The following is a 24174-nucleotide window of genomic DNA, read 5'->3' as shown; positions in this document are numbered from 1 at the left end:
TACAACTATCAAACTCCCTTGTAGATTGGGACTGCATGGATATCCTATCATGTCTTGGTAGTTGGACTGGTGATCATCCTTGACACAGAACATTGGATTTCTTCATCATCTGGGGGATCTGGCGATCTTGGAATGCCCTTATCTTTGAGAATGTGAAACCAGACATCTGGCAAACCAGTTGAAAACTTTTCTTCTCCTATCTTGAATACTCATCATTTAAGAAATCAACCACTAAATTCCCCTCTCCTCCCCAAAACCTTTATTCCTTTTATCCAATCGGTTCTTTTGAAGGGGTCTCCTCATTTGACTCTTGTTGTGGCATGGCCATCCATCTAGACCCTGAGAGATTCTACAGGTTTCAATGGCATTGTGGAATTGGTTCCAATACTCATGTTGAACTTTTCACACTCTGGGGTGTCCTATATTGTGCTTCCTGGCTTGGCATCAGAGCACTTAAAGTTTTTGGGGATTCCACATCTATAATCGACTAGGATAAAAATTGAAGCTCCTTAGAATCTCCCAACCTTGACACCTGGAAATGCAGAATCAAATCCCTGCTCAAGGAGTTATGCTCTGTCTCCATCACTCACATCTATCAGAGATAGAATGGCGAAGCAGATCACCTCTGAAAGGAAGGTTGCAACTTAGATCCTGGTAAGATCATTTTCAAATGTTTCGCCTCTTGCTCTTTTCAGTGGTCGGGATACATTTTGATCTAACTCTATCTATATATTAAACCTGCTTCCTCTTTGTTTTCCTTTTTTGTGCAAAGTACCTTCGGGTATAGATCATTGTAACAAGACTACTCTTTACCATTTATGAATCTTAGAGAACAATCTATGAATCTTAGAGAATAAATGTATTAATCACACTTCCAGGTTGTTGCTTATGTGCAGGCAATCAGTAGGATCTCCATCCTTTGTTATTGTACTTTCTCATTTTATCAATCTAAAAATGTTTTTTTCTATTTTGGAAAAAATATGCATTTAAAAAAGCATGGAATAAGATTCTTAATCATGCATATTTACTCTCATTTTACCATGAATATTTTTAATTTTTAAATAGACTTTGTTATGATACCATGGGCCAATACCATTGCTCATCAATACCATATGCCCAAAATACCATAACTCATTTCATATGACATTTTTTTAATTAATAAATTTAATTAAAAGAGAAAAACATGCATAACTACTTTGGATTGATTTGTGTATATTACTATTAATATCCTAAAATATTATGTGGAGGTTAAATATATACCATCTTCTTAATAATTATTGAATGTTGAATTAAAATTTTAGAAGCTCTATTCCAAAATAGCCACCTATAGGCATAAAACTGTCATATGAACATGTGTCATATAAACATAAGTTATGATTTTTGGGCATGTGGTATTAGTAAACCATGGTATTGTAGTAATTTTTTTAAATGTTAAGAATAAATGTTTTGATTGTTACATATTTCAATTTTTATGTTGATAGGCATGCTTGTTTTGGAATAGGGTTTTAAATTGTTTAATTTAATTATCAATAATTACTAGGTGGATGGTAAGAATTTAAAGTTATATAATATTCATGGAATAATTTTAATAGTAATAAGGGATAGATGATAGAGATTTATGTCAAAAATAGTTATACCCTTTTTGTTTTTCAATTTAATTAAAAAATGTTGTAAAATTAATTAAAATAAAATATACATAAAGTATTTTGACTATGAAATGAGTTATGATTTTGTAGACATGTGGTATTAATAAACCATGGTACTGGCCCATGGAATTGTAACAAAGGCTATTTACAGGTCAAGAATCCCCATGATAAAGTGGGGTGAATCTCCATTATTAAGAATCTTGTTACATATTCTTATTAAATATATATGTTTTTAAATCATATATTAATTTTCTCTATAATTAATAACAATAATCATTAGAATAATTTAAAATAAACTTATAATTTCGTTATAAATTTATAATTTAACCACCATTAATTTATATAGTTGATGCTAAATATTTAACATCTAGGAAATATTCATAACTTATTTTTAATAGTAATAAGGATAAAGTGTTGAGATTTAACTTAAAGGTAGTCATGTACTTTTTGTTTTTCAATTTGATTTAAACTAGCAATTGCACCACATGTTGCAAAGGAAATGCCGTAAGGCATAACTTATTTTTAATAGTAATAAGGATAGAGTGTTGAGATTTAACTTAAAGGTAGTCATGTACTTTTTGTTTTTCAATTTGATTTAAACTAGCAATTGCACCACATGTTGCAAAGGAAACGTCGTAAGGCAGAAACAAAGAGTAGCATAGAAAAGAGAAAATTTTTGCAATTTTATGATCTCACAGTTGCTTATCCATTCCACTCTCCTAACCACTATAGACATAAAAATCCTTCATATTGTGAAGGGTCACCTAGCTGCAAGAGATGGCCCAACATCAAATGTCAATATTTTGGTAAGTCTGTTATGCGAAACATAAGCAGTAAAAGCCTCTCTCACTCAGCAATTGCAATTGAAATGCATATAAAGGCATCATAGACTTCTGCAATAGATGAATCAACCCTAAAATCCACTCACTACGTGGTAACATACCAACAAACATTGTATAAACAATATGAGTCATATATATACACATTGGATTCGCTCAAGAATTCTTTGTACTTCGCTCTGTCATATGCATAACCGTTGACTATTATTTGTGTTCTTTCAATGCTCTCCACACACAACACAACAGAACTAAATCATTGTATGAACTTATGGTACTTGGAACTCCATGAGCTATGAGCTCTCTACACATAAGTTCTGTCATTTGAAGCAAACTATGCCTCTGTCTCTATAAAGCATTCCAAATAAAACAAGCATTCCAAATAAAACATGAAATGCAATATAATTTCAATTATGCAATAATTAGTATAAGACAAAACTACCTTTTTATCTTAGCCTTCTAACCAAAGCATGGTGGAAGAAGTTAAGAAAGCCTTATTGGTGAAATATGTAACACATTGAATTCATGATATAAAGAAAATCCCAACTCAAAACACTCATCATGCTTCCACTAGGCTAGTCCTGTAGTTTATTTTTTATTACTAAACTAATCTTTCAATATTGATGCAAGTGTACAATTTAAGAATAATAACACACACTTTTGAAGTCTGAAGTGGCATTAGTTGTAATTATAATTCAACATCATTGGAAAAAAAATTTGCAGACCACAGACATCTCTATTCAGTTGAGCATAGAATGTATTATAAATAAATGATATTAAAACAACTGGATTTGATAATCAATTTATGTTATATGACAAAAAGTTTCAATATCACTCTTCATTTTGACCACCAATTTTTGGTTTAAGATAAAAATGAGGTTGTGTCTCTTGGGGAATCTGGTCTCTTCTTTTCCATATAGAATGTTGTTTAAGGGCTTTGAAATCTCTGCTTTCTTCTCCTATATCTAAGGTTGCATGCACTACAATTTATGCAGACTTGCAAGTTGCAACAAAGTTCTTCTTGTTTATTGCGATTTAGGTTCCTTTGTCATAGTGGCTACAATCAGTTGTTCAATAACCCCATAACCCCCTTGATATCTTTTAGAACAAATACCTTACTCATTGTTTCCTTTTCTTGAAGCTTCCAATCAACATGAGAACCCAACCACTGCTCTGATTTAGATTTAACAGTGGGACAAAAACATTCTGCCATGCTATGGAAGTCTCCATCAACTAAGAAGTCATGAAGAGTATACTGTAACACCTATCTCTCCATAAGTTGTAAAGTAACTACTAGAATCTAACAACTAGTTTTAATGAGCTCTTATGTAGTGCCTGCTCCTCCTAGAAATGGAGAGACTCTAGCTTTCTGTCTCAATTGGTCGTGCCTTGATCTTGTCGTAGGTCCGAGTCTGTAAGTTCACAATCTCTCTAGTTCTGATTCTATCTCTATAACTCTTCTCATATTGGCAGACTAGAGCTCCTCTTTAGTGCATCCAGTCAGTAATTAGTAGTTCCAAATTCAAAATCTATTCCATGTCCTTAATCTAATAATTCTAGCTCTATCAGTGTTGTAGTTCCACTATATAGATTTTCTATAAGCATAGAACCTATCTATAGTTTTCACTTTTAGTTCAATTCTCTAACCTTCTGAGTTTCAATATCCCTTTCCCTATCTCTTTCCGTAGTGGCAGAACTAGATTCCTCCCATTTATATACAGGTTTGCATGGAGAAGTTTCACTTGTCATTGTAATAAAACAATAAATATCTCAGGACAGAGTTGCAGAGTGATCAAGCATGTGCTAAGAAAAATTATTGAACTGAAGACATCCTTGTAAGATGAGAACCTCTATTTACAGTGTTGTGATTGCAAACATTATGCACAGAACAATAATATTCATCTTTTATCACCAAATAGTCTTGATTCTTCACCTACTTATTTCTATCCTCACCAAATGACATTTGAAGAGAATAGCCCCAAGGGTTAGCTCAACTGGTCAAATAAGTGCCTCACAGCTTGGGAGGTCACAGGGTCAATTCTCCCCGAAGCCCTTAGGGTTAGGCTTAGCTATTGGTTGTAGGGCTTGATACCCTTGATCAAGCTTAGATATTTCCGTGGACGTAGCGGCAACCCAGTGACCACGGGTGTCCATGAACCACACGTGAAAAAAAAAAGACATTTGAAGAGAATGAAATTAACTTGAATTAAATCCCCTTACATAATAGTTTTCCAAAGAGTTGAAAAGGTTAATTTCGATTGGTTAAGTTCTTCTGAGATGGACTGTGAAAAAATGGGTAGTTGGTTGGCCTCATTCAAACCCCATATCATTATTCTCGCTGCTCAGGCATGCATTGTAGGAATGCATATCATTACCAGAATTGCTCTGGAAAATGGAATGAACCATTTTTCCCATGTATCTTACACATAAGTTGTTGCAACAATGGTTATTAGTCCTTTTGCTTATTTGTGTAGTTGTTTGTATGTTTTTATTTTTAACATACTTTACCTTCATCCCTGAAAGTTGGATAGCTCCATAAGCCCCATATTTGTGGATTTACTAATAGGTCCTGCACTATGTTTCCTTATTATAACAAGGGGACTTACACCGTCTGGGATGTGGGCACTTGCATGCTTCCTTGTCTTTCTTTAACAAAATGGTGCTGATGTGAATGTGTGCCCTTGTCCAATGATTAGATGTTTCTTGAGTCAAGCATGAAAAATGTATAAAATATGTTTTATTTTTACTTTTAAAGGGGACTTACACCGTCTGAGATGTAGGAACTTGCATGCTTCCTTATATTTATTCAACGAAATGGTGCTGATGTGAATGTGTGCCCTTGTCCAATGATTTGTTGTTTCTTGAGTTAGGCATGAAACATGCATAAAATACATGGTATTTTTATTTTTTTATATAACAATGTATTTACTATTGATTGTGGGACAAGGGACCCACCTTCATACATGCTCTACCCTCCTCTGGTTTTGAACCTGTGACCTATTAGGAGGAAACACATGCTTTTAACCATTAGGTCCACTCAAGTTGAATACTAGGCGTGTAGTAGAATTATATGTGAAGACTTCATAAATTGGCATTAAAATTTGAATAAAATGCTTCTTTTAAATATCAAGATCATAAAAATAAAAATATGTGAGTGGGTGGCATACGTAGGAAGCATTCACAAGATAGGTGTCTTGGAACCTATAATCAAAATTGCTTCAAAGCTTCTTTTCACAAATAAGGAGTCTTATACATTAATTTGGTATTTAGCTAAATCTTAATTTATAAAATAAATAATAAATTATTATTTCTTTTGACAAATAAAGAGTCTTATACATTAATTTGGTATTTAGCTAAATTTTAATTTATAAAATAAATTATTATTTTTATATGTAAAACTAATAAATATAGCTAAATGACTAATAGAACATTCTACAAAGTTAGAAACATAAATCATGTTGGTGAGAGAATGAAATTTTTAATGGGCAAAGGGTCCTCATAACCCTAACAATGAACAACAATGAACAGTAGGCCATGGCCTATCTCATAAATATAGATCCTCGATAAAAATAAACAGTTGTTACTATGCAAATTCTATTTTTTAAGTGTTTAAGCTTGGTCTGCTCACTATTTTCCAAAGCCAATGGTCATCAATAGATCCAGCGGACTAGAGAATGAAATTCTTAATGGGCAAAGGGTCCTCATAACCCTAACAATGAACAGTAGGCCATGGCCTATCTCATAAATATAGATCCTTGATGAAAATAAACAGTTGTTACTATGCAAATTCTATTTCTTTAAGTGTTTAAGCTTGGTCTGCTCACTATTTTCCAAAGCCAATGGTCATCAATAGATCCAGCGGAGTATTCTTTAGTTTGGCTTAGAGGCTCTGCGTGTTTGGGACCTGCTTCCTTCTAATACCAAGGTCCCAATTCAGCAGAGGATTCAAGTGGGCCTCAAATTCCGTTTAGCCTTTATGTATATATAAATATACTTTGCTTTACAACAAAATTATATCCAACGTCTAGAACAATGGCACATCTGCCAAATCACAGTTCGTTGTAGGTGAGATACCATGCCCATCGCTGGGAGCAACTGAATCTAGATATATACCCCTATTGAATAAACTATTCCTAAAGGTTGTAACTGCCAGGAAATGCATCACAAGAGGGATTCTGGTTGTAGCATATGATTGAATGAACTGGATAATACACATAAATGAGCTATTAACTTTGGTTTCTACAAAGCACAGTCAATTATACCAATTCACTGATCAAAACATTAAAAACACAATCAATGTAATTGCTGTGGGCGTGTGGATTCTATACCGGGTCCACAATGGTTGTTGGTGAGAACCCAAACACATTCCAAACTTTACTCTATCATAACATTCAGGCAAGCGTATGGCTGTACCCAATCACGTACAACAACAATTGAGAGATGGGTGAAATCGAGCTGTGGGAATGCTTAGCAATTCGCCCAAGGGGATAAAATGTTCAATGCCTCTCGGGCTGGAATACATGTTTTCCCTGAACATATACCACTGGAAATTGACTCAGTAAATTAGAAATTGAGGCTATGTGGCTGGAGTGAAAACTCCCCTGACATGGTTTTTCGAGAAGAAAAAGCGATATAGATTATATTAAGTCAATATAAAGAGCTACAATGTAAAACATATGAGAAGGACTTGAGTGGATATACAGTGAGATAGAGCTGGATCATGTTGGAAGGATGTCATATAGCAAAACTCTGAGTAAGATGGATACATACAATGATTGCACATAAAGCTAGACGGCTGGAGATGAGCATGCTTTAGCAGAAAGTCAAATAGAGGGAGCAAAAAAGACATGATATGACGATAGTATTATGCCTTATAACCTGTGATAGCAGCATAGCTAGTGCAAATACTATGCAGGATGGAAGAGAAAGGGGCCCTGGAATCTCTAAAAATTTGATGATTCCGCCATTTCCAGGCATGCCATAACGTGATAACTAGAAGGGGACGCCTTGCCTCGCATTGTGAGCACCACCAAAGGAAAGCTGCATGAACAGAGTCAAAAACATGGTGAGGGAAATCAAAATAAATGGCGAGTTCATACCAGATTTTCTGAGAAGAGTTGCACAAAAAGAACATATGATAGTTAGTCTCTTTTTAGACTCGCACATTGAGCCTCTACTGGGGCCATGCTAGCGCCACTTTCTAAGATTGTCCCAAAAGAGATTATGGTTGTTAAAAACCAGCCAAGCAAAAAGGATCATTCTAGGAGAGCAGCCGGATTACAAAGAGCGACCGGGAAGATAGGTGGAGAGATCAAAGACTTTGAGCAAATGGAGGCAGAGTAAATGTCTTTTACTCTTGGAACCGCCGAGCTGTTTGAGGAGAACCATGATAGATGATCAGGAGTGCTTGCACGAATAATCCCACTATCCTGTAATGCGGCTGTGAACAGAAACCATGAAGGGTGGAGATCAATTGGCAGAGCGATGTCACTTGCATCCTTCCACGTGGGGGAGAGGCCATTCCAGTCTGAGATGAGTCTATCCCACGTGAAGATACGCAATCTGTGTAAGGCGGATAAAAGAACATCTGGGAAGGAAAGATCGCGTCTACCAGCAATGGGATCGAGGCCAATAAAGATCCTGTTACCAGTAAATATCCTCCATCTTAATCTTGACAGGAAAAACTTTTCAACTTTCCTGAAACTTAACCAGATAGCCGATCCTGTTTTAATGCCAATAGTGTCGTTTCTAAACCAGAATTCAAGGCATATGCCCTTCATGTATTTTTGTCTGATCGTCCTGCACCAAGGACCATCCCCGAAGATCCCACGCCACTCCCCTGGCATGGTTAAAAAGATCATTTAGTGTAAAATGACGCCGCGGGGAAACGAATGGCAAATAAATGTGTTTGTTGTTGTGGTTAGCCATCATGCTAATAAACCCAAGGTAGAGGCCAGTGGAAGATTACACACACTATCTGATCAAACGAATCCATAGCTAAATGGCCACTGGCAAGTAAAGAGAGGTTGTCTGAGCATTCAATTACTAAACCCAAAAATTCCAACAACCTTAATTCGTTGGGAGTGTTAATGGGCGAGAATGATACTATGGCACATCCATTTCAAATGGAGCATAAACAGGTGTATTAGAGAAAAAAACATAGCAAACATCATAAATAAATACTATTGACACAATGATTAGGTAACCACCGAGAATTCAGATGCACCAAAGAAGCGGAGCTTTTACCCTGAAATTCCAAACAGGAAAACCAACATTGAAGGGGGCTTTTAATATGCTCAGGAAATTGTTAAAATGGTGAGCTACATTCAAAAAGCGATTTCATGTATTTTTCACTCAGTCGTAAGAACGCAGTAGCTTTGGCGTGGAGATAGCCTTTGACTTTGATAATGCATTTTATTCATCCCGAGTTTTTCATGTTTTGCTTGTGCCCTTCATCATCGAGCTCTTTTTTCTCTCTTCCCTCCAATCTCCTGTTACACAACTAACTCCCATATTTAATGGGTTTTTTTTTGGAAGTTCAACCATCATAATGATTGGTTTCATATTCTGAATGAGAAGCCTTGGATTGTTCATTCAACTTTGCAAAAATAAATTTCATTATTACAAAGTTAAAAGGGAGGGAAATTGTTTATTAGATCAAGCATCTTTCTATTTCAGATTCATACATCTTTCAAAAATTGGCTTAGGGTCTGAAAAAATGGGATCTCAGCGATCATGCCCATGCCTGGATGTGAGAGGCTTTTTAGCTTCATGGCTGGCTAAGGATTTTTTATGATAATTATCATTATATTGCCATGGTATGAGGAGAGGGGGAAAGGAAATTGTGGCACCTTTCTCTTCACTCTCATTACCATAATTGCTCTGGAAAATGGAATAAACCATTTTGTCTATCTTACACAGAAGCTGTTGCAACAATGGTGATCAATCTTTTTTCTTATTTTCTAGAAAGGTATAATATATGATAGATAGTTTTTAACAGTTGGAAAATCTGGTCTGAATTGGAACAACACATGTTGATTATTTCTAATCTATTAAACGTTTGAAATTATTCTATTTTCATGTTTTTGCATAAACAAACACCCTGCAATGACCTGCCCCAAATTTTTCCAGATATTTTGCTTCACTTTGTGGGTAAGTGCATAATTAAATGACATTTTCATTATCATTTTCTTTTCTTGATTGGACTGGTCCATAAGATTTGGCTTGGCTTGAATTATTGTTTACATAATACTTAGTAACACAGTTATCATCAATTAAACTTAGAGTTTCATTATTATTAAACTAATAATTGTAATATTATTAGACTAATGAGGTATTGAATATTTCCAGCCATATTATTGTAGGATCACACTATTTAAGAATTTTTACTTTTGTAGGCCTCATAGACACTTTCGCCATATTTTCTTATGCAATCTCAAACATACTGAATGTTGTTGTAACTACCCAGTAGATCAAATCTACAACATATTATTGTAATAACAATGACTGGAGTCGATGATAAATGAATATCACTTTGCAACATAATTTGATATGTTTCATTACACATTTCATAAATAGTAATATTATTCAACATGAACATGATCCTTCTATTTTTACATTGCAATTTTACAGATACAGAAGGTTCATTATACAATATATTCAAAACATGAACCGACATGAACCAGTCAAAGCCAAAAGAAATTTCAGAGTGTAATTCCTTCTATACTTTTGGCCTAGGAGTCGATCTTCAGGTATTGTTGTCCATTCATAATAACCTCTTATTCATAATTTCCATAGTTCAACGGATACAACTTGCCTTCCCAATAGTAGCACACCCATGAGACAGAGGCAGAAGGTGTGGTTAGTCCCCACTAATTGAAATGGGAGCCCATATGGGACCTATATACAACGAAGATTGCCTTTTCCCAACAACACTACCATGACCCCCATAATAGGAGTTGTTGTTAGTGCAGGTTCATTCTACCATTCCAGGAAAGACTACTCTATTAGTCCCATTGCCTTAGTTCGGCCTATAGCCTTTCTTAGCCCATGCATGAAGAGCTCCATCCATGTCAATAAGCCTTTTGACACTATCTGATCTTATCCATTCAGTTGTTGAGCTTTAGTTCCCCATGGCCTCTAAACAGGGTTGTTTTGTCTTGCCCTTATTGCCTTAGCTGAAGTCTAGTAAGCTTGCATGGAGAAGTTTCACTTGTCATTGTAACAAAACAATAAATCTCTATGTTTAGACCAGTCATAGTAGTACCTTTGGTGATTGGTCTTGGATTATGATTATGTTGTTTAAATATGGGCATATTCTCACTTGAACAATTTTGATGCATCCTGTCGAGAGATCAACAAGGTCTTTCGCATTATAAAAAGGAATCAGTCACATAATTAGTACAAGAAAGAGTTGCAGAGTGATCAAGCATGTACTAAGAAAAATTATTGAACCGAAGACATCCTTGTAAGATGAGCACCTCTATTTACAGTGTTGTGATTGCAAACATTATGCACAGAACAACCTAATAGTCTTGATTCTTCACCTACTTATTTCTATCCTCACCAAATGACATTTGAAGAGAATGAAATTAACTTGAATTAAATCCCCTTACATAATAGTTTTCCAAAGAGTTGAAAAGGTTAATTTTGATTGGTTAAGTTCTTCTGGGCTGGACTGTGAAAAAATGGGTAGTTGGTTGGCCTCATTCAAACCCCATATCGTTATTCTTGCAGCTCAGGCATGCATTGTAGGAATGAATATCATTACCAGAATTTCTCTGGAAAATGGAATGAACCATTTTGTCTATGTAGCTTACACAAAAGTTGTTGCAACAATGGTGATCAATCCTTTTGCTTATTTTCTAGAAAGGTATAGTATATGATAGATAGTTTTTAACAGTTGGAAAGTCTGGTCTGAACTGGAACAAAACATGTTGATGATTTCTAATCTATTAAATGTTTGAAATTATTCTATTTTCATGTTTTTGCATAAACAAACATCCTGCAATGACCTGCCCCAAATTTTTCCAGATATTTTTGCTTGCACTTTGTGGGTAAGTGCATAATCAAATGGAATTTTCATTATCATTTTCTTTTTTTTTTTCAGTTGGATTGATCTATAAGAATTGGCTTGGCTTGAATTACTGTTTACATAATACTTAGTAACACAATTATCATCAATTAAACTTAGAGTTTAATTATTACTAAACTAATAATTGTAATATTATTAGACTAATGAGGTATTCAATATTTCTAACCATATTATTGCAGGATCACAGTATTTGAGAATTTTTACTTTGCAAGCCTCATAGACACTTCCGCCATATTTTCTTATGCAATCTCAAACATACTGAATGCTGTTGTAACTACACATACATCGAATCTATAGCATATTATTGTAATAACAATGAATGTAGTCGATGATAATTGAATATCACTTTGCAACATAATTTGATATGTTTCATTACACATTTCATAAATAGTAATACTATTCAACATGAACGTGATCCTTCTATTTTTACATTGCAATTTTACAGATACAGAAGGTTCATTATACAAGATATTTAAAATATGAACCGACATGAACCAGGCAAAGCCAAAAGAAATTTCAGAGTGTAATTCCTTCTATATTTTTGGCCTAGGAGTCGATCTTCAGGTATTGTTGTCCATTCATAATAACTTCTTATTCATAATTTCCATAGTTCAGCGGATACAACTTGCCTTCCCAATAGTAGCACACCCATGAGACAGAGGCAGAAGGTGTGGTTAGTCCCCACTAATTGAAATGGAAGCCCATATGGGACCCTATATGCAACAAATATTGTCTTTTCCCAACAGAACTACCATGGACCCCTATAACAGGAGTTGTTGTTAGAGCAAGTTCATTCTACCATTCTAGGAAAGACTACTCTATTAGTCCCATTTCCATAGTTCGGCCTATAGCCTTTCTTAGCGCATGCATGAAGAGCTCCATCAATGTCAATAAGCCTTTTGACACTATCTGATCTTATCCATTCAGTTGTTGAGATTTAGTTCCCCATGGCCTCTAAACAAGGTTGTTTTATCTTGCCCTTATTGCCTTAGTTGAAGTCTAGTAAGCTTGCATGGAGAAGTCTCACTTGTCATTGTAACAAAACATTAAATCTCTATGTTTAGATCAGTCATAGTAGTACCTTTGGTAATTGGACATGGATTGTGATTATATTGTTTAAATATGGGCATATTATCACTTGAACAATTTTGATGCATCCTGTCAAGAGATCAACAAGGTATTTCAAATTATAAAAGGGAATCAGTCACATAATTAGTACAAGAAAGAGTTGCAGAGTGATCAAGCATGTACTAAGAAAAAATATTGAACCGAAGACATCCTTGTAAGATGAGCACCTCTATTTACTGTGAAAAAATGGGTAGTTGGTTGGCCTCATTCAAACCCCATATCGCTATTCTTGCAGCTTAGGCATGCATTGCAAGAATAAATATCATTACCAGAATTGCTTTGGAAAATGGAATGAACCATTTTGTCTATGTAGCTTACACAGAAGTTGTTTCAACAATGGTGATCACTCGGGGTATGCAGATTACCTAAAACACCCAAGTATTTCTGAAATCCCAAGAAATAAGTATTGTTTTCCCATCGATCTAGGGTTTTTGTAATCCAATAGTCTTATGTGTTCTGCAAATCCCATTAAGGAAATCTCTGGCATGAAAAGAGTGAAAGGGTCAACCCAGTAATCATATGTCCCTGCTAGAGGAATGACACCAGTTCTGAACCAGAGAAGTGCGGTCTCCTGTGGGATTAGCCCAAGGTTTCCTAATATTTCAGGAGCAATGGCTCCAAATGCAAGCAACATTGCATATCGACCATTCATGATTTCTCCATAAGCGAGCCAACCTGGTTCGACAAAACCTCCAGGTCCTTCAGGATCCATCAAGCCCAACAAATCAAATCCAAAGTCACCAGGAAGCCTGTAATTACCCAAATATATTCAAATAATTAGAAGAATAATCACCATTCTAAATATATTAATGTCACATGAATGACCAGCCTAAGGAGATGTTTACAGTAACAAGTGAGCGTATTCATCTTTGATATTTTTTTCCTCACTAGAATTTTTGAAAAGGAAAACATAGGTTAAGGGAGCATTGGCTCTAGAAGAGGCATACCTTTAGATCTTCTACAGGACAGAGGGCCTCTATAAATGTGAAGTCTATATCTCCCATTCAGAGAAATTCTACAACAAGTTTCCAAACACTTCAGAAAATGCTACTTTCATGCCTTGTCCTTCTAGAAGTTAAATTTCTCAGTGCTAATGTCGAAAGTATTTGGTCTTCAATTTTTCTTTCATGGATCCAATAGCTATGTTTTTCCGTTCTTCCCTGCAAACGAGAGTAGCATCATCCTTTAAGGCTCTCCAAACACTCCTTGCAGAGGCACTCTTTCCAAACATTTTCAGTTGAGTGCCCCTATCATTATTTGATCTATTTCCAAGTTGTCTATATAGGTTGTTGAGGGACATCCATAATTGACTCAATACTCTCTCCTGGAGAGCGCTCTAACATCTGCCAAAGGGTTCACTATAAAACCACTAGGCATGCCTTTATGCCTTGTATTCTCCAAGATATGTGTTGCTCATCCAAATTTACTCAAGAACTTTAAGAGTGTAATTCCTTCTATATTTTTGGCCTAGGAGTCAATCTTCAGGTATTGTTGTCCATTCATAATAACTTCTTGTTCATAATTTCCATAGTTCAGCAGATAGAGCTTGAAGACATCCTTGTAAGATGAGAACCTCTATTTACTATGAAAAAATGGGTAGTTGGTCGGCCTCATTCAAACCCCATATTGTTATTCTTGCAGCTCAGGTGTGCATTGCAGGAATGAATATCATTACCACAATTGGTCTGCAAAACAGATTGAACCATTTTGTCTATGTAGCTTACACATAATATGTTGCAACAATGGTGATCACCCGGGGTATGCAGATTACCTGAACCACCCAAGTATTTTTGAAATCCCAAGAAATAAATATTATTTTCCCATCGATCCATGGTTTCTGTAATATAGTAATCTTATGTGTTCTGCAAATACCATTAAGGCAATCTCTAGCACAAAAAGAGTGAAAGGGTTAGCCTAGTAATAATATGTCCCTGCTAGATGAATGACCCCAGTTCTGAACTAGGGAAGTGCAGTCTCTTGTGGGATTAGCCCAAGGCTGCCTAATATTTAAGGAGCAATGACTCCAACTGCAAGCAACATTGCGTATCGACCATCCATGATTTCTCCATAAGCATGCCAACCTGGTTCGACAAAACCTCTAGGTCCTTCAAGATCCATCAAGCCCAACAAATCAAATCCAAAGTCACCAGGAAGCCTGTAATTACCCAAATATATTTAAATAACTATAAGAAGAATCACCATTCCAAACATATTAATGGTGCATGAATGACCAGCCTAAGGAGATGTTTATAGTAATAGGTGAGTGTGTTTGACTTTGATATTTTTTTTCCTCACTAGAATTTTGGAAAGGAAAACATAGGTTAAGGGAGCATTGGCTCTGGAAGAGGCATACCTTTAGATCTTCCACAGGACAGAGGACCTCTATAAATGCGAAGTCTATATCTCCCATTCAGAGAAAGTCTATAACAAGTTTCCAAACACTTCAGAAAATGCTACTTTCATGCCTTGTCCTTCTAGAAGTTAAATTTCTTAGTGCTAGTGTCGAAAGTATTTGGTCTTCAATTTTTCTTTCATGGATCCAATAGGTCTGTTTTTCCATTCTTCCCTGCAAACGAGAGTAGCATCATCCTCTGAGGCTCTCCAAACACTCCCTGCAGAGGCACTCTTTCCAAATGTTTTCAGTCCAGTGCCCCTATCATTATTTGATCTCTTTCCAAGTTCTCTATATAGGTCGTTGAGTGCCATCCATAATTGACTCAATACTCTCTCCTGGAGAGCGCTCTAACATTTGCCAAAGCGTTCACTATAAAATCGCCAGGCATGCCTTTATGCCTTCTATTCTCCATGATATATGTTGCTCATCCAAATTTACTCAAGCATGAAACATTAGATGTTGCAAGCATGAGAAAGTGGACAGAGGAAGAAGATAAAACCTCAAATAATGACTTCTAAAACACTACTAGACACAGAAAACACTAATAGACATAGGATGAAGATAAACCCTCAGATAATGTGTTTTTTTTTTTAAACTAGATAGGGGAAGAAGATAAAACCTTCGATAATTGGATTCTGGGAAATTTATGCTTGAGAGTTTTGGGTTTGGAATTTATATCCATTGATAATCTACTACCGACATGCGGAGGTGTGGTATTGTCTGACCTATGTTACCAGAAACGAGAAACGGGAAACGAAACGAGAAACAAAAACGGTACGAGAAACGGAGTTTGGAAGTTTCGCACTCAAAAAACGAGGAGAGAGAAAATGAAAATAAAAATAAAAAATACAGCGTTAGTTTCAATTTTCAATATAGTTTCAACTAAATTTCCAGCTCAAATTTTATTAAAAACCTAAATAATTTAAATAAGAAACTGATGCTTAGAAAATTGACTATTAAATATATACATTCTTATGCCTCCTAATCAATTAAGTGTATACATTTTTATCAGCTAATTATTGTTTCCTTAAAAAAATTCCAAATAATTATATATATATATATATATATATATATATATATATATATATATATATATATATATATATATATATATATATAAACAATAAATAGAATTTGCAATTAAATGTGAATTTCTTGAGCCACATATAGAATAGTGTTTAAACTATGAATTTTAACAATATATATGTTAAAGGAAAACAAATCAACCAAAACTAAAAAAAGAGACAATAGTACAGAAATGATCAACTTTCTATATACTTGGCATAAACCTCTAGATTATTGAATGAATACATGAGTGAAATCTACAATAAAAAGTGAAAATACAGGGCTGAGAATAACATGCAAAAGAGCGAACTACCACCGGTAAAAGATTTCCCATAAAATATATGCACCCGTTAGCTAAAATAACGGTAGAAAACAGCGTTTCCGTCTGGTTTCCGTTTCTTACAGGTTTTTTACGGGAAACTGTGGCAACCGTCCCGTTTCTGGTAACATAGTGTCTGACTCTGAAGCCACAACTTAAAGAAAGGAACAGGCACTTGGACTTGTTGATTTTTTTCTTTGTCACAATGGCGGCAGATTCTACACCGAACAAAGCAAACCCGGAGCTCCCAAAGTCCTTGTTCCACAAAATAAAACTTAACGAAAGGAACATGCCCTTGATTTTGTTCTTTGTTCCAAACATTTAAACGCCTACAAATCCACTAAGCACAGATTTAAAAGGGTGGAGATCATCAATAGCATATTGAAAACCTTACTAACAACATAAGAAACCTTAAAGCAAAAGGATTTAACTCACACACATCATCAATCACAAATAAAACCCAAAACTATACCTGATGTTATCCTTGACCTGTCTTCACCTCACAATGGGGGGCGTGAGCGCTATGGTTATGGGAACCTACACAGGAAACAATGCTTTGTTACAAAACTAGCACCAAGGCTCCTCCACGATTTTAAAGAGCTCTCAAGCTTCCCTTTCATGGGTTTTTTTTCTCTGCATTACTTCATTAGATGCCCCTGAATCTTAACCAGGAACCTCCTTGGAGTGACTGTAATGAACCCAAGCCAACCTTCCAGTTACACTTATAACTACCTTCAGCGTAATACCTACATTGTGATCCGACGAGGGAAAATACTTTAATCGTCTAACACACAGTATCAACGACGCTTAAAAGTACACGGTGTCACCCAAGAGAGTTGATTTCAAAGGAGAATGCCTTACAACATAAAAATATCATATCCATAAATGTTTATTATAGCTTTATAATATATTTTATATTTATATATATATATATATATATATATATATATATATATATATATATATATATTTGCATAATCTCACTATTATACAAAATGACTCTTTTCTTATTTTTTTTACTTAATTTTGTCCAAAATTTGGTAGAAGTTTTTCTAAATCATAAGTTTATGTTTCTTAATTTACAATGTTTGAGTACCTTGGGGAATTTTTAGGGTGTTGAATCTATCCATATATTAAAGAGTGCATTTTAAACAACAAGAGATCACAACCACATTTGAAATTGAATTTCCAAATATTGACCAAAATAACCATTTTCATCTCTTAATTAAAGTGCCCTTATATAATTTATATATTAATTCTTTTTATATTATTTATATATGTTATTTTTTTTTTACTAGGTTGAGTCGAGGCCGTGGTCAATCTGCTCGAAAGATGGAAGGATCTACCCACTAATGGGATGTTATTCACTGGGATTTTACAAGGGTCAAGCTCCGAGCTTGGATGCCCCTTGGAAAATATTTAATTACTTTCCCTCAAGAGTGGCTCCCACCTGCTTGTAAGATGGAAGGATCTACCCACTAATGGGATGTTATTCATTGGGTTTTTACAAGGCTTGAGCTCCGAGCTTGGATTCCCCTCGGAAAATATTTAATTAATTTCACTCAAGAGTGGTTGCCACTCCTCCCGCTCCCCATGAGATTTCAACCTATCACCTGGTCGGGACTAAACCCAACACAAATCAATTGGTCTACACCTCATGGGTAAAATATATGTTTTTGTTAAATATGTTACTATTATTATTATTTTGTAAAAGTATATGGTGAGATTTTTTAGTGATGTAATAAGGATTTGAATAAAGTTAATAGGATATTTATGGTGACCATTTTGATATGATGTGGATGTGGTTCACTATGCTAACAAGATTCAATTTCAGCATATAGTTATTTGTATACTAATGTGCATTAAGCATGGTTCCACCACAAATTATTTATGTGAGACTTTAAAGCTATAAACACTTATTAAAATTATTTACAAGGAACCTTAAAGCTATAAGCACTTATTAAATATTTTCATGAACCCAATACCTCATATTAGTGATCTCATGAGCTAGTTGTTTAAAAAAATTGTGGCCTCGGTAAACAACGCGTGTATAAATATTATAAATGGTGGCATAGGGGCATAACAAAGGTGCTGAGAGTGGAATGAACACTGCGCCAAATCTAATGTATAAATATTATAAATGGTGGCATAGGGGCATAACAAAGGTGCTGAGAGTGGAATGAACACTGCGCCAAATCTAATGTGGCATTAAGGGTCACCATCACAATAAAGTGTGTTTTTCTCTTCAGTCGTGTGAGATATGGGTTATTATCTTCAGTCGTGTGACATATGGGTTATGTACCAGGGCAACAACAATGCACATGTCAATATTTATATGAATGTGTGATTGATTTTAACCATCACATTGAAATGTGTGACCATTCTCATATATCGAAGAATGTAGTAAAACAAACGAGGGTTTGATCTATACTCACTGTGCAAACTGTAGGATCGTATAAAGGAAGATATACCATCTGGCTTCGTCGCTAGTTTATATTCATAAGGACCCTCAGGTAGAATCTAAAAATCCATATAGGATGACCGTGGATCTGATCTTTTCTTTCTATATTTTAACTGATATTTTATGCAGAGGAAACATGGAATCCAAATCAGGAGCAATGAAAAAACCTGTTGAAGTCACTACAAAAAACCTTGACAGAACCCTTCGCTTCCTCAGAGCCAGTCAACACAATATAGTTTATGGTATTCGATACTCCTCTACCTTGGGTGTTGTGCACATTTCTTCCCTTTCTGAGTCGGTGGAAAAATTGGAGATAATGTTGTTGTTATAGTTGTTTTCCACTGACTTTGATGCTCTAAAGTTTGAACAAGGGGGAGAAATTGGTGAAAAAGATGTCGAGGATGAATAAGAGGAAGAAGGAGATGTTAAGACCGACTGCAATGTTGGTTGTGAAAATACTTTGTTTTTGGTCTTTTATCAATGTCATTTTTTCTTGTTGCCCTGAGCAGGTTGAAGTCTTATTGCTCGGAACCATAAAGCCCTCCTCTCCAGCAGGTCTCTCTACATTAGGAGCCATGGCTAAAAAAATAAAATCAATTTACGGCAGCTTGACCCCTCAACACTGACTTGAAAATATATTAATGGCGTCAAAGCTGAAATGCGTTGACAGGTAAAAATTTTCACCAAACGATGTCTACAACCTTTGAACTTTAGGTTCCCGACACTGGCATTTACTTATATCACCAGCAAGAAAGTTGCATAATAATATCGACCTCTGACTTTCTTTGTAACAAAATATCACGGTTCAGTTGAATCCAAATATTTGAAACAAAATAGGAATGTTGTCCTCTCGAGCTTAAAGCTTTACAAGTCCTTTAAAAAACTGTGAAACGTGCTTGAGACTGATCAACTCTTTGAATAAAGCCCTCAAACTCTGCATCTCTATTCCAGAAGAGCAAAATAATTGATCCTTCTGGAGGAGAAAGCCTTCGAAAATAACACTCAAATTCTATAACTTGATTTAAAAACAAAAAAATATTCTCTTGAATGAGCAAACAGTAAAATATTGCACTCATATGTTGCAATTTTCTTAAAAAACAACAAACTCGCTTGAAGAAGATGAAGAACCCAAATTCCTGAAAATTTACAGTAATATAAAGTTTACTCTGCATCGAAGGGCTTCAAATACTAGTGAAGATTTAAGATTTTGGAGCTTAAATAGAGTAAAGGCTCGTCGTTATAGAAACTTCACTCAGAAGAATTCCTAAGCATTAGCTCCAAAGTCTTTTGCACAAAATGTTTGATGAATTAGCCTTCTGCGAGATTGAATTGGTCACATAAATTAAAAGCCGCAGCTAAAAGATTACGAAAGCATCGAATTTAGGGATGCTTGGTGGAAAAAAGGTAGCAAGAAGCAGAGTAATGTAAGCACATCATAGCTCCAAGCCTTAGAATATATGGACAATGAATTAAGTTGAGATGGTAAATGACCATTCAGGGGTCAAAAACTAGGTATGGCTACTGAAACATTCATCAAAACTACAAAATCTCATAGAAAATGGACAATTTCATTCACCATAACCATTTCTTCATTTCAATGAAAGAATGAAGCCTCGAACTTAAAGAAAAATTGTTGAAAGTTTTGAAACTACAAAGAAAATTTGAATTGTGGAAGAGAAAAGCTCTGGAAATGATGAAACTAGGGCCCTGAGCTCTAAAAAGTAACAACCAAATTCAAAAGCTTTCCATAAAAGTATGCTACTAAAAATATACAAAGGCTTCAGATTTGACTTGTGACCAGTGATCCTCGGTCTGAGAAAACTCAGGGATTGTTCGTATTAGGCATTGTTCATACCCTAGTATCGTCCCAATACCACCCACCCATGATACGACCTTTGTACTCTTGATACGACCTTTGTACTCTTCGCTGGGTAATTGAGGGATGAGAAATAATATATGAAAATGGAGTTGTCTATAATCCGGCCGAAGAAATTGAGGTTAAATCTTGATTTATTGCAGTTAAAATGGTTTTTTAACTGCATATTTGGATTCAGCGCCCTGGAAAACCCCTAGGACTCTTTGATTGTGCAGAAACCTATCAAACTTGCGATTCCAATAAATTATTGCCGGATTTTGACCAGAAAAACCCACCGGAAAGGCTTCCAAAAAGTCGCATTATAAACAACTGCTATGAAAATTGATAGTCAGCTAGGTTGAAGATAAATAAATTAAATTATTGCTAAAAAATAAAATATTTTAATTTACAATGTTAAAATATAGAAATTTACGATTTCTTATGGTGAAACCCAAACTAATATGGGTTTGACCAAAAAACACAATGCATTGGGTTTGACCAAAAAACACAATGCATTATCTACCGCTTGTGGTAGGGATAATAAAGTGAGATGTATCATGACTATAAGTATTATGAATTAATGTTTTACAATTTATATGATTGCACTAATTTTATATTTCTATTTTTATACTATTCAAATCACACATTTCCCATTCTCTTTTCGATAGAAAGTGTGTCCACAAAAAGCTTGGGCTTTTCCAAATGTTAAGGTGGCTCTTTGTCTTGTGATGGAAGCAGTCGAAGGCCACAAGATCCTATCCTACTCTCACAAGACATTGATTACTTTTCTTCTCTTCTTGTTGTTCTATTTTTTCTTCTCTATTTTCATTTTAGAAAGCATGACATTGTTCGAGAGGAGGGAGCTGATTATTTCATCATCATAGCCCAAAATTTCAAAAAATGAGTTATGGGCGGAAGAAATCAATCAAATGTCGAAATGCATTATGACATGAGTAAAATAAGAATGGAAGAATTTAAGGTTGTGGATTATCTGTTCATTTTTTTTTAAGTCTAAGTCTGTTTTGAAGCTCTTAGGTCTTTTCACTGGAAGTGACAAAGTGTGGCCTCTAAGAAACTTAGGAGTCATAAAATCCATGATCTAATCTACAACATTATCAATATGGATTTTAAGTAATGATTTTTGAGGTTTTTTATGGTGTAGGAATAGAAACTCAGTTGAGGATTGCCATGACTATGACTATTGGATTTGTGGGATCAACTTTTACTAATCACCCATTGTTTGGGATGTCCACATATGAAATTCTTTATTTGGAATATTTTAATTTGACTGCTTACATTTATTTGGATTATTTTAATCTAAAAAAGTACAATCATCTTTCATGGAGGTCCAGAATTAGGGAAACATTTAATTATCTGTGCATAAAAGGATATATCAAACTCGCTTGGTGAATGATTAGAGCCATAATTTTTCTTTTCATCGTCTAAAAGAATGCATGCCCTATTTATGCAGACAAACCATATGTAGAAATTCTGCAAATTCTCTACAAATCTCACTCTGAGGCCTATGTAGAAAATCTAACTACAAATTAACCCGATAATGCAATATACCAAAGCAAAATACTATAACCTACTTCTACTATCAATTTGCTTTGTGAAAGCTTAAAGATTGAGCAAGATCGAGCTGAACACATATAACCAGAAGAAGAAGAATCAATGCACAATACACATGAACATACTTTGGGGAAAACCTCATCTAAAAACCCCACTATATGTATTATCATACAAGGCGGAAATACATAAAGATTATACAAAGCCTTAGCTCTCACAGCTAGCCAGCTCTCAGTACAATCCTCATAGATGCTCACAGGAAATCAAAGCTTTTCAAAAGCCTTCTCCTCTGCCCTCCAAGCTCCTATTTCCTTGCACAGTACCTCTAGGATGATTCTCCTTCACCCAGTGGAACACTACTCTCACACTGTCAGAACTGCGCAATCCTCAAGGAACCTTACCTTAACTGCATGTATGAGTCTCCTTTATAGGAAAACACATGCAACTGATAGTACATTGTCCTTGTCTTTAATCTCAACTGGGTCTTTCCCATAATAGACATGCATGAGTTTCTAATGAGGGAATCTTTAGTTAACTGGAGTACACTAGTTGAGTGCATGCATGCATCCACTGATTGTTAACTCTCTATTAGTTCCTCAAACAGTTTGGAACTAATTTAACTGGACTTAACTCAGTAAACTGAGTTAACTAATTACAACTCAAATATAACTCAATCTTATCTCCTTAATTAAGGGATAATCTCCTTAATTTAAGGGATAACTGTTGCATGACTTTAGAAAAACTTCTAACTTGAATTTCTCCAACTAATTAATCCATAATGAATTAATTAATTATTTCCAAGCAGCTGGTGAGACTAAATTTGATTTTAATTCACAATTTTAATTCAAGGACAAATTAAAATTGGAATATTCTCTATTCTATTTTTATCATTTCTTGTTGCTATTTTCAACACCATAAATATAATGATACAAAAATACTACGATTTAAATTATTTATCTAAGAATTGCTCAAATAAGTTATTATTAAGAGGGACTATACCTTTTATCTTGTGGTCAAACTACATTGATAACCTATTAATTTATTCACTTTTACATGGATATCCAAAGTGTTTTTTAATTTTAAACTCGCTTTACATGCATTCCCAAGTCTTCTTAAAAAAGTTTGGATACTACTCAATAGAAACCAAATTTATTTTACTTAATTAAAAAATTGAAAATCCCAATTTATGATTGGTCTAGATGTATGAGATTCGACTTAATTACCCTGTCGTATTTTTTTTTTTCAAAATTGTCAGGATCAATAAATTAATTTAAGAAAAACAATTTTTTAAGTTGTCATTTTGGGTAGCACTAACACTGACACTTCCCTGTGCTATCATACTTCTTTGACATCCCTCACTATTGTGATAATGGTGACTACTCCTGTAGTCGATGTTCATGTAACATAGTCTCGGGTAACCTTTAATCCTAACTGCCACCGCCTCCGCCTCAAAGCACTAGCTCACTACACGATTTGTTTTTTCACAACAATAAACCTCCTATTATGTGGTTGTTTAAAGTGATTAGTTCCAATTCTTTGATGACTTGTCATCTCAAAAAAATATCAGTTATAGTTTCATCAGCTATGATGAAGGAAGTATTGAAGAGAAATGACCAAGTTTTCTTCTAAATGCATTGTCATGGAAGTAGGCAAGGAAACCTATGTAACAATTTTGGGACTCATTAGCATATGCTTCGAAGATTTTGCAGTGCCATCCTCTTCAGTTTCAAGGGATTGAAGGCCTTGTAGTTCTTCAAAGGGATCAAGTATTTTCCACCCTTCAATCCATTTAGCCAACTAATTTTT

The 24174-nt window shown here is 35.0% G+C and overlaps 1 protein-coding gene across 1 annotated transcript; it reads right to left on the bottom strand.

The window, feature by feature from the left end:
- Positions 1-13065: 13065 nt before the first annotated feature.
- Positions 13066-16804, bottom strand: LOC149190504 (chlorophyll a-b binding protein 8, chloroplastic-like). The gene is made up of 2 exons (XM_089410531.1): positions 16512-16804; positions 13066-13453 (listed from the first exon to the last, which is right to left on the bottom strand). Exons 1-2 carry the CDS (start codon positions 16802-16804, stop codon positions 13066-13068), a joined length of 681 nt encoding a protein of 226 aa, XP_089266657.1.
- Positions 16805-24174: the final 7370 nt, after the last annotated feature.

Source organism: Pinus tabuliformis, chromosome 3_1 (genome assembly GCF_031772625.1).
Source record: "Pinus tabuliformis cultivar Carrire ecotype Pingquan chromosome 3_1, CPIR1, whole genome shotgun sequence".
In the NCBI taxonomy this organism is placed as follows: Eukaryota; Viridiplantae; Streptophyta; class Pinopsida; order Pinales; family Pinaceae; genus Pinus; species Pinus tabuliformis.
The sequence above is the reverse complement of the archived record's forward strand: the minus strand, read 5'-3'. Positions and strand labels throughout refer to the sequence as shown.

Coding starts and splice junctions, on each gene's coding strand:
- LOC149190504 (XM_089410531.1), bottom strand. CDS start 16,804: ATGTTTGGAACAAAGAACAAAATCAAGGGCATGTTCCTTTCGTTAAGT. Junction 13,454..16,511: donor ACCGTTATTTTAGCTAACGG/GTGCATATATTT, acceptor GGGTAATTACAG/GCTTCCTGGTGACTTTGGAT.